The sequence below is a fragment of the Oratosquilla oratoria genome, chromosome 33, assembly GCF_046742065.1.
Source record: "Oratosquilla oratoria isolate Oo_2021 chromosome 33, ASM4674206v1, whole genome shotgun sequence".
In the NCBI taxonomy this organism is placed as follows: domain Eukaryota; kingdom Metazoa; phylum Arthropoda; class Malacostraca; order Stomatopoda; family Squillidae; genus Oratosquilla; species Oratosquilla oratoria.
The window spans coordinates 7,943,382-7,955,881 of NC_134809.1; the positions used below are offsets into that span (position 1 = coordinate 7,943,382).

General features: G+C 39.1%; 1 protein-coding gene across 22 annotated transcripts in view; it reads left to right on the forward strand.

Moving 5' to 3' along the window:
- The window catches only part of LOC143017740 (uncharacterized), a 125,968-nt gene that overhangs the window by 81,630 nt on the left and 31,838 nt on the right, over positions 1-12,500 (forward strand). For 16 of the 22 annotated variants that reach the window (XM_076172556.1, XM_076172563.1, XM_076172549.1 and 13 more), the window contains 3 exons: positions 2,514-2,839; positions 4,836-4,873; positions 6,452-6,583. In XM_076172556.1, coding sequence (XP_076028671.1) covers positions 2,514-2,839; positions 4,836-4,873; positions 6,452-6,583 — 496 coding nt within the window. The remainder of the gene's footprint in view (positions 1-2,513; positions 2,840-4,835; positions 4,874-6,451; positions 6,584-12,500) is intronic. The other 6 variants (XM_076172559.1, XM_076172560.1, XM_076172569.1 and 3 more) reach the window with 2 other exon arrangements.

Here is a 12,500-nt window from a genome sequence, read left to right on the forward strand (position 1 = left end):
CATTCTATGCGTCCTTATGAGCTGATAGTAATAATGACTTGAATTTTGCCACAATTTTAGTTTTCGAACAGAAGGGGAGCTCTAAATTTGGTCAACTGGGCCCGCGAAGTCTTCTGCTCACGGCTCCATGAAGGCTGTAGGACGTAACGGTTAAGTTTTCTAGTTTTTATCTATTTTTTTATCAAATCTATATTTTCCATTTAGCCTCCAGATGAGATAATGAATATAGACAAATTCTCTTGGTGGTTTGTGTAACGTATCAGGCTTGTTAGCTTTGTAATTTTTGCCCGATGGTTTCCTACCCAGTAACACAATAATGAATCTACTTAGTAGCTTTGTACCAAAAAATATTAGAAATATTATTAATATTCTTAAAGAGCTTTGAAACTCTGTCTACCGTGATCCTATCTGAAATTGTATTATTTAAAAAAGAACCAGATTCCATCATCTAAGGAGCTAACTAACATTTTTGTTCTTTGGATTGTAAGTAACGTAGCTCTTTATATACTACGTCATACCCTTGCGCTAAGACACGTTCTATTATTTATCTATGATCATATCATTATATTTTAAAAGGTGTAAAGAAATGTGATATTACTGGAGACCATTATTGGATAATAGCATCAGAGTCAATGAGTAAGCGGATTGTCTGCTTGGGCTCCAGCGGAGATCTTTCATCCCAGTTATGTGTTCATGTATGTGTGTTGTCAGTGCTCTTTAGTCTTCCAAGGTGACATGTGAAGCAGCCTGGCAGGAGTTGTGATGTCGTATAGTTCACTAAAGCTCCATGAGGAGTCAATCATTAGGAAAAGTAGTGTCACGTTCTGTGTTGCCTGCGAGGACTCAGCATGAAGTAGAGTGGTTTCTCGGGCTTCATTGTTGTATAAAGTTTGTTCCTTCTTGTTGTCACCATAAGACCAATTCTTAAGGGCGTTGGACTTCGGGCTTTAAGATTCGGGCTTCGGGCACCTGTAGACGCGTAGTTCTTTGTACATTTAATAGATAGCACATCTTATAGGATGTATGAATGGAACCTCGAGTCTATGGTTATCCAAAACCGACCTCGTAGTGGTCGGAAGGGGAGGAAACGGGCCTTAGCCCGGTGCCCTCTGATATCTGTGAGTAGACTAACATCGTATCTCGAGAAACATTTATCAGTTTTAGAAGATAATATTCAGCCCTTCAGAGCAGTCTTGTTGTGCTTAGTTCTTGGAGACTCCGAAATACGGATTTGTTGGTCGCAGTGTTGGCTTTTTAATGTGTCAAGTCCTCGGAACACACTTTCTAGTTCCTCTTTGCCCCATGCGATTAATCCATTCTGGTTCCCAAGACCCTTAGACATTATTTCGCTTTCTAGGATTCTCTCCTTTAATTAAAGCGGGACTTGTCAAGCTCGACGTGTTGCATGTCCCAAATGAAGGTCATCACATCACCTTGGCCTTATTTTAATGCCAGAAGAATGTCTAACAAAAATTCTAATCTTAGATGTAAATGCTCTTGTAACTACTTCTATATAGATATCTAGTATTCCTTAATAATGTTCACTCTTTTGGGACTTTTTATCATAACCTCCTCGTTTCTATTAAATATCCTATGGATCATCTAAACTCTACTGATCATTCTAACGTCACCTGGTCTCTCTACTACCTTCCTTGGAGTGTCTTACCGCGTGCCCACGAACTTGGAAGAGGAACCCCGTCCACTGCCCCGTCAGGGGAGATACTGGGTGTTCCTCTTTCGGGCGAACACGCGGACAATTTCCTCGGGTTCAAATAACACCCGTGCAAGCTTGGGTTGGTTTAGATTAATCACGTGAAAACGAACTGACTGTGATTGTTGCCACTTTATGCTAGCGGCACCTAGTGATTTCGCAGCTTAGTTGGCCAGTGTAGTTTGAAGCGGCTCACCCCGACTGCGGTAGAGTGAGATGCGGCCCACATTGGTTTCGGAGGAACCGGCACGGCAGGACTTTACTAGGCCTAGCAGACTCCAGTGCCATTTATTAGTAACTGAGTCACTGTCTGGCTTAATGGGACCTGCTATGATCCCGGCGAGGCTATTAAGAGAAATTTACCCGGAATTATTAGAATCCAGCCAGATACAATAAGAATATAATGATAGGAATTCTCAGGGGCTATTAGGATCTACCAAGAGTGAATGGGATACAGTAGGACTCACAAATTTTCTGAAACATAAAGTAGGAAACTAAGGGATCTCCTAAAACCTTGGCAGACTATGGTGGGTCCTTACCAAACATGACAGTGCCCAGTAGAGTCTAGTTTAAAAGCAGAGATGTGGAATGCCCGTCCTGTCACATGAGTTCTGCAGGTCGTCCGAAACCACATGTGGCGTTTTCGCAGCGGTCGGGGCACCACCGCCCTAAAACCGCACATTAGGAAGCCGCCTGTAACATCTGTGCGTGCTAAGAACCCCACGGTAACAACGCCGACGCCGAGAGTGTGTTAGTTGCAAGCTGCATCGGACTAACCCGTACTAACCCCGTGAACCCACAGTCGGCGGCGATGACCGGAGGCGAAGTAGCGCAGTTGGAAGAGCTCCGACTCCCTCGCGCCCCCAAGGGCGCCCAGTCCAAGGAGGCCGCTGGCGGGGGCCGCGGGGGCCAACGGGCTCTTCCTCCTTCGAGCGATCCCCATGCTCTGGGGGCCGCCGAGGACAACAAGCGCCTGCACCGTCTGAGCGTGCGATACCCCTCTCTGTCCGACGCGCAGATGCTCCAGGACCATGTGGACAAGATGAGAATCCGGCTCAAATCCCTCGCCTACTCTCTGGACCCCACTGGACCCGTCCCAGAAATCGTCATACCAGGGCGCAGCAAGAGGTGAGTCATGGCCCCTATCTCTGAAACTCTCTCTCTCTCTCTCTCTCTCTCTCTCTCTCTCTCTCTCTCTCTCTCTCTCTCTCTCTCTCTCTCTCTCTCTCTCTCTCTCTCTCTCTCTCTCTTCTCCATCTACATATCTACATATCTATCTATCTATCTATCTATCTATCTATCTATATATCTATCTATCTATCTATCTATCTATCTATCTATCTATCTATCTATGGGGTGTGTTGCAAAAGTATTGGATGGGGGAAACTTTTTGAAGATGGTGGAAAAATTCATATGAGTAGGAGAGTTTGTGTGAGAGTCAGAAGTAGAAAGAGTGAGTGATTTGAGGTGAAAGTGGGGCTTTGCTAGGGTTATGTTATATCACCGCGTTTCTTCAACATGTAAATGGTTGGAGTGATGAGGGATGCAAACGCGTGGTGCTAGGCAAGGAGTTGAAGAGTAGAGGGAAGTGAGAAGTGAGCCAGTTGTTGTTTGCGGCTGACACTGGGCAGGCTTATAGGTGAGTCAGATAGACTGAAGGAATTAAGGACAGAATTTGGGAGTGTATGAGAGGGGAGAGCTAAAAGTAGATATGGGCAAAAGTACATTAATGAGATGTATAAGGAGTGATAATACGAGTATATATGGAGTGGAGGTGAGTTTAAACGGTGCGAGGATGGAGGACGTACATGTCTTTTGGAAATTATCAATATTAAGAGAAATGGGTATCTGTGGCTGATTGTTTCTTTTACATTGTATAAAGAAAGACGTGAGCTTTCAAGAAGGCATAAAGGAAGAATGTGAGCATATTTGAGGTGGACTATGTAGTATGGTAGGTGTAACGAGAATGGATAGAAAGAGAAATAAGTAGATGAGACAGACAGCGTGGCTGGAAAGAGAGCTGATAGATAGAGGCTTAAAGAGTGTTGAGATGTTTTGTGAATATGTAAAGAATAAATGAAGAAAGACCAGCAAAAAAGATTGGAAAGTTGGATTGGAGGGAGTGAACCACAAGGGGAAATCGTACACGAAGTGGTTAGATGGAATGAAAAGGGCAGTGGGTGCAAGAAGATTGTCTGTTCAGTAAGGAAGAGAGAGTTCAATATGTAAGAGTGAACAGGTGAGTGGTTGCAAATGTATATGGAGACTGCGCGGCCTGAGGGGATGTTCTTCTTGTCTGCCCTGTCCACTACTCCATTGGGTGAGGGGCGGTCGCCATGTAAGTGAAGCGATGGGAGTAAACCAACTTAGGCTGTCCATCCCTGCTGCGGAAGCGATCTTTCTTGCTGCATTGCCTTCTGCCCGAGCAGTGTGGCGGGGGCAGCGACGCCTTGCCTCAACGAGGTAATAAGACAAAGAATGGAACTTGGATGAGAGTGGGTTGGATGTGGGGTAGATGGATGCGTTGATTCGGCCACCCCTTGCAAAAGGGAAAAAGAATGTATGTACATATATATATGTCCCACCAGGTGCTTCCTTTTTAATTGTTTCTTCTGCTTCGCTCTTAATATAGCACTGAATATGAAATTCCACTTTATTATTGCACTTTCTTTAGAATGTTGTTTGTTTAGAATTCCCACCATTATCATCATGAGTCTTGTTTTTTTACAAATGAATATATAAATATACAAATAAAGGAATAGATGAATAGATAGATGAATAAATAAATAAATGAATGAGTAAATAAATAGACAAGTAAACAAATGAATAGAAAGATAAATAAAATAATGAATAAACAAATAAATAAATATATGAATAAATAAATGGATAGAAAAATAGATAATAAAAAACAAGTAATAGATAGATATGTAAATAAGTAATCAAAGAAATAAATCGACCATCAGAATTTGTGCTTTCCTTCAATTAATTATTGCGAACTCTTGCTTTAAACTTCATTTTTGGCATTTACTCACCTTGGACAGATAATGGCATTCACAAAACTGAAATTGTTGTCATTCTTATTTAAGATGTTACAACAGTACATCTCCTGTCATCTTTCCCTCAGGTCCGAGTCCGCTGAACCGTCAAAGAAGTACAGCATGGGTAAGCATAACTAGGACCTACTACTATCTCTTTATATATATATATATATATATATATATATATATATATATATATATATATATATATATATATATATATACATATATATATAGACAACACGTGATCCACAAAAAAATTTTTGCTGATACCACTGAGGAAATCGGAAGAAACAGTAATTCCCAAGCGCTTTCGTGTAATTCCCCTGAAGATGTGAATTACACGAAAGCGCTTGGGAATTACTGTTTTCTTCCGATTTCATTAGTGGTTACCAGCAAAAAATATATATATATATCTTTATATACTTACCTATCTATCTACCCATTTATTCATCTGTATATCTATCTAACCTTTTCTCTTTCTATACAGATATTTATCTCTTTCTCCGTTTCTTTCGTTCTCTTTCACGCCTTTTCTCTTTTTATTTTCTTTCTTCATTCAATTTCTCTTACTTTCTCTATTTGTTTTTATTGTTTATTTTCCTCTTCCTCTCTCTCCTTTTTGTCCTCTCTTTTCTCTTTTGTTTTCGTTTTCTCTTTATTCTCCTTTTTCTCCTTCTGTCCTTCTTTATAATGCTTCCATCTCTTTATCTTTTTTTATCTATTTATTTTTATTATCTATTTTCCTCCTCTCTCTCTTTCTTGTCCTTTGTTTTATCTTTATTGTTTTATTTATATTTTTATTCTCCCTTTTTCTCCTTCTGTTCTTCTCTACCATACTCTCTGTCTTTTTATTTTTTTTTTTTCCTTTCTCCCTTTCTATTTTTTACCATTCTATCTGTCTTCTTTGGACACTTTTTTTCGCATTCTCTCATGCTCCTTTCTCCCGTCCTCTCCCTCTTCCTCTCTTCTTTTCTCCTCTTCTTTTTTTTTTTTTTCTTTCTCTCCCTCTCCCCATCCGCGAACAAAATTCCTTTATTAAGAGGGCTTTGCCACTCGTGGTCGGTCACGTCATCTTTTCCCTCCCCCTTCCTCGCGTAATTTCATCAACTCAAAAGCTTCATTGTCCAACGTGACTTAATTCTTTTTCTCAGTTTGTTTATTTGTTTCTCAATGCCCCAGATAATAATGGCTCTATACTCCCCTCATTTATTATATTTGATTAAGAACACTGATATTAAAGTCAGATATACGTCAGAAGCTACTGCTTAAAAGACAATGACCGACTTGATTCTCGAAAAGACTGAAGGAATTACTTTGACTATACTGATGTGAGAACAGGTATAAAACAGATACAAGCGCGATATATATATATATATATACATATATATATATATATATATATATATATATATATATATATATATATATATATATATATATATATATATGCATTCCGCATTGCTATGTGGCATCTCTTCTATCCATCTTGATTATGGTGATGATAACGCTCTTTGCTCAGCTACAGAAAATGACAACGCAGCAACGCAGGTAAATTATGTGTACTAACTTCAAAACAAGCTGGAATAGTCTTCTCTCAGACGAGCTCAATTCATAACGACTTCCTTATTACTGAAGCCGTTTCCCATCAGTTCGTTCTCATGTGATGTCTCATGCCTTCGACTGCCCCCCTGCACACCAGGTCCCAGACACTTGGCCTGCGTCGATTACGCCGGCAGGGTGCCTCTGTGGAAGCGTCGAGCTCTGACCCGCTTCCCCCCGGAAGACCCACATCACCTGAACAGCAGGTGCAAAGCCATATACGAAGCTCCTGGTAAGGTTGTCTACAGCGTTAAGCCTCTAGCTCTCATCAAAACTGCTGCAGCTGCCGCTCACTCTCCTCCTGTTCTCCTCTCTGCAGAAGATTTCCTTCTTGCTGCTACTGATGCAAAGGACTCTACATTGCTATTCCTGCTGTCTCTGCCAGGAAGCTTTTCTACTCTTTCTGCTGAAGATATTCTACTGTTTATTCTACTTGTGACGCTCTACGTAGATGACTAGACAAAATGTATACTAAAACATCAGTCTGATGGCTTGTAGGCCTCAACTTTGAATTCTCTGTCTCTACGTTTCATCTTTCAAGAAGACGTAGTACACAAGAGCTTATTCTGGCTGGAAAAAACGACTAAATTATTTCGAGCACTATGCGGTAAATATAGATTTTTATCCAATTTTTCTTCTTCTTCTTCCAAGGACTCTGCTAATTTGCCATTAGTATTAACAAATGGATATTAACGCACTTATAGATCAAGTACTGGCTGCAAACAACTTGCCTCGGATATTCGAAAGCATTTAAACGATTCCTATTTCCATTATTTTCTTTCTTCCGCCCACATCTTCTTGTGCTGTATAATGAACTTAAATCGGAGTAAACCTCATGTATTCCTAAGCCCCGCCAATGATTCCATTCACAATATTTGTGATTGGAGGAGGGTATGATTAAGATGGCTGTAGTTGGCCCCAATCTATCCACCCCAATCCTACCGTGAACGAATCATTTGTACTGGGATGGAAAATGGGGGGCGAAGGTTATACATCAGGTTAAAGTGAATAGAGTATAGCTCACACACACTCTACCCTAAGCGCATGTCAAGCCTTTTGATGCTATGTCTTCCAAGCACTCTGTTTCATATACATTATTTGTCCACAGTCACCATTCTTTCCACATTCAGCATACACAGTATCTACACGCTCAGTGCACTCCACGTATATTCTACATGATTTTCCCCACATAACGGAAGTATTACATATTCTACAACAGATCTAACGTATTCTGTAGAGGCCCAAACATTCCAGAATCTTTATTTGTTACGAGCGCTATACGTATTTGGTAAATAATTTTCTGAAGACTATATACTCGTACATTCAATGTAAAATCAGCTTCTCACAATACTCCCTATTCAGCTTGAACACCACAAATGTAGTCATACAAATATTCACAGAATGTTAAGCGCTTGCAACACACAGAACACAACATTTCTCGAGTGAAGGGCTCTGGTCTGGCGTGAGCCGGAAATGATGATTAGCTTCCTTCATGAATCATCACAGCTCCACTGACGCCATGGGAGACCCACCAACAAGAACTATCTTTTCCATAGATGCTATGAAATATAGATCTCTACCCACCACATGCACTTCTTAAACCACCATTCTGAGCCTCTTCAACATAGCCCGCTTTGTAGATGTTGTTTTGAGCAAAACCACTTCCTTTCATTCAGCTGAAGGGTAGACACAGCCCAAATTGAAGGAGTTTTCTCTAGATCTCTAAGCGACACTCAATAAAAATAAATCGCCAGAACAAAATCTACAAGGTATGCCAGTGTGCTCAGGGTTTTCTGCACACTAGACTAATTGATACATTTTTCATACTCTTCATATGTTTTCCATATACTTTCTGTCTTCCTACTCTGTTGTAATTCAGACCTAAATACTACAACTTTCTGTTTTACTGGCTACACTAAGATTTTTTTTCGTTTATTTAGTTATACGCATGTTGCCAATATATTTCTTGGGTTGATGAGGCAAAATTGAATCATTTATTCTGTTACATCAAAAGGGAAATAGATGGTCTTTTATCTAGATATATATGTGCAAGGCAGCGAAATTATCCGTTCAGTTTAAGGCAAAAAACAAGTAAAGTTCTTATCTCCAAATTTAGATTTTCCGTCTAATGTAATGTAACTATCCATTTGTGACCTCAACATGTATGCGCAAGAAGGCAAAACTGTCTACTTGAGTTAATAAATGAGCGAGTGAAATTCGTGCATCGAAATTTAATTTTGCGTCTAATGTAGTGTGACGACACGAAAATCTTCGTCGGGAGTTTCATAAGCGCTACAATCATTGGTGCTTTGGAGAACAAATGAATGGTTGATTGTGAGACTCGTGATTTGTTTTGCAGTTGAAGTTACAAAAAATGGTCCACTCACTGTGGAGGCCACACTAAGAGATGTAATATCCAAATAGACAAATAATAAGGACAACCGCACTACAGTATAGCGTTTAAGACAAGATGTTCTCGAATTATTAGCTTTTAACTTTCTGTGTATGCATTCACATTATGATCATCACCACTGAATCAAAATTCTCGCTTGGAGGTTGTTTATATAAAATGATAATCACATTTTTGTGAACAATAGATGAACGTCATTCCATTCAACGTGTGGCCCTTTTTATGCAACACAGTAGTGTTCAAAGTATCAAACAAGGAATATTGCCCATTGCAAAACTTTCTAAATGTTGCCATTGACTTTACAATAAGATCTATTTCCTACAATAATTCCCTTGTGGTTAACTCTTGATATCAAAAGCTTAAATCTTAAAGTGTTCAGTGCAGTCGTGTGAGGAAGTCTAACTTTGTGGATTTTTTTAAACCACTAGACAGAAATCTCATGGTTTCCAAGTCTTTAAATTTTTGTGATAGCTTGGTTTGCATATAGTTCCAGTGTTAGGTATGTATACTTTGCTGTATACTACTATCATGCCTCAAAAATAGGCTCATCTTTCCTATTGAATGAGAGAGTATATCAATATTCACATAGAGAATATATGTTAGGTTTATTCTAAATAAAACGTTACATTATCATTCAGTTCCCTTAAAAAGTTATGACGACCTCCATTACCATAGCAGAAAGAGTTTACCTAACATTCTGGAGACAAATTCCAATCTGAGGTCGTGTTCGTATATCTGAAGCGATAGTGATGATCAAAATTATCATATTAGTGGCCACAAATGGCGGGTTTTCAACGGGATAAAATAGCCAGCCAACCGTTAGAACAAAAAACAGTTTGTGAAAGAAAACCAGTGGATTGTGATCAGTTTAAATATGTAATTATATAAAAGGACGAATAAGTGGTTACAAATGCTTGATAGTCTCTATTTACTCTAAGTATTCTTTTTCGATGGTGGAGTAATTTTGTTTATATATATTCAGTTTCTTACTGAAATACGCGTTTACATGCCGTACTCGACAAGGTGATTGCACTACAGCAACTCCAATGACTACGTTGCTTGCATCGATGAACAGTTGTAAGGGGTTGGGGCCATCTCGAACTTTAGCACTCAAAAACAAAGTAAACTTGGTTTGCTTTTAAAAGCCGAATAAAACAACATCATCCATAATGAAAAACAGTACAGCTAACACCGGAGAACCTAGTGATAACAATGTAGCGTATGTGTCAAACAGGGACTTGTGCATCCCTTTAAAATATTTACTATGGATACACTAGAACTTCTCTGGAAAACAGCATTTAGAATTATGAGCTGGTAAGGTTCCTGGGTTGGTTTGGGTGTCATACGGAGTGTCTGACAAAAAGAGAAATTATTCTACTGGATTGGCTGGTAAAGATAGTTAATGTATGTCTAAGAGAGGGGAGTGTGCTGGAGGCCTAGAGGAGGGTGTTTATAGTTGCGCTTTACATAGGAAAAGAGGATAAATGTGAATGTATTAATTTTAGAGGCATTAGTTTGCTGACTGTAGTTGGGAAAACATATTAGAGGGTGTTAATTGAGAGGATTAGGTGAGCAACAGAGGGAATAATTGGTGAGGAACAGTGTGGGTTTAGGTAAAGGATGCATGGGTCGATATTTTTTGGTAAGGCAAATCTGTGATAATTTTGGGGGCCAAAGATATATATATATATATATATATATATATAATTTCTATATAGATTTAGACAGCCTTATGACGGGTTATATAGGAAAGTATTATGGTAGGTACTGCAGTCGCATGAAAAAGGGAAGATCTGTTAATAATAGCCAAAATCTTTTACATGAGTAGTAGAGCTTATGTCTTGTTTGGGAATGGTGAGACCAAGTGGTCTAAGGTGAAGGTGGGGCTGCATGCAGGGTTTTATTGTATCGCCATGGATGTTCAATATGCACATGTATAGGGTGGTTCGGGAGGTAGATGTGAGGGTAATGGCCAGAGGATTGGAGATGGGTAATGGCATACGCAATGACTGACATCTATGCAAGGTACTGGAACGAAGCATTGGTTTCACAGATGTACTCATATATGACCTTGATCTCCAGAGTGGCTTCTTCGAGCGAAGCCTGGACAAGACCAGTCTTATGTCGTGTAAGTAACATCTCTGTTTTAGAGGAGGTGATGGCCTTGTCCTATTTCGACGAACAGATCGCCGTCTCAGAGAAGAATGACATTATTCAGAACCTGAAATTACCTGAAAGAATAAGACCTCTGAAGCGACTTGAATACAAGACTCTTTTTCAGTGAACTTGTGACTACCAATGTACACAAGCATTTACAGAGACCTCCTTCATAATAGCTAGGAAGCTTTTCTAGAAGACGTTCCCACAATGGAATGTTGCCCCGATCTACAAACGGTTCAAAGATGTCTGTGATAAGAGACGGGTTGTTAATGCCTAAGCTGAAAGGGCTATTTCAATTGAAAATTATATTCAGAGAAGACAAGAAACAGAAAAGGTGATTTCTGAAGATCTTGAGAATGCACCAGAAGCACAAGCCACAATGTTCGGAGGAGGCTTTCGTCAGAAATGAACAGGAATTTTCGAGATAAAATGCCCGTGCCGAATACAAGCCGTATGACGGGTATATAAAAAGCGAAGTTTGGAGTGACCTCCAAATAACAAACTTCATATGATTTCATATGTGAATGTGATTGATAAAAGAAGGGGCAGTATGCGCTTGTCATGCTTTCCCTTTTTTATAAATTATATTTTGAATCAGTCTAATAAACAGACAAACACACATGTACACAAATACATACACATACAAACACACTCACACACACACACACACACACACACACACACACACACACACACACACACACACACACACACATATATATATATATATATATATATATATGTGTGTGTGTGTGTGTGTGTGTGTGTGTGTGTGTGTGTGTGTGTGTGTGTGTGTGTGTGTGTGTGTGTGTGTGTGTGTGTATGTGTGTGTGTGTGTGTGTGTGTGTGTGTGTGTGTGTGTGTGTGTGTGTGTGTGTGTGTGTGTGTGTGTGTGTGTGTGTCTGTGTGTGTATGTATGTACATATGTGTATATATGTATATATATATGTATATATATATATATGTATATATATGTGTATATGTAATATATATATATATATATATATATATATATATATATATATACATATGTGTGTGTGTGTGTGTGTGTGTGTGTGTGTGTGTGTGTGTGTGTGTGTGTGTGTGTGTGTGTGTGTGTGTGTGTGTGTGTGTGTGTGTGTGTGTGTGTGTGTGTGTGTGTGTGTGTGTGTGTGTGTGTGTGTGTGTGTGTGTGTGTGTGTGTGTGTGTGTGTGTGTGTGTGTGTGTATGTGTACATATGTATATGTATATGTACAAATACATGTACATGTTTGCATGTATGTATGCAAGTATAGTTAAAAAGAGAAGTTCTTCAGTGATTTTTCTTGTTCAGACTTGTACCTGATAAAATGGTCGTAGAAAAATGTCGCAGAAATTTGTCACAAATTAACAAGCGAAATTGTATTTCACTTCTTTTACCAAGAATAGTATCTCTAATGGACGATTTTTCTCATATATATATATATATATATATATATATATATATATATATATATATATATATATATATATATATATATATATATATATATATATTAAAACCCTTCCAGTAACAATTATCTGGCAAAGTATCGAAGAACTTGTTTTCCCAGCTGCACT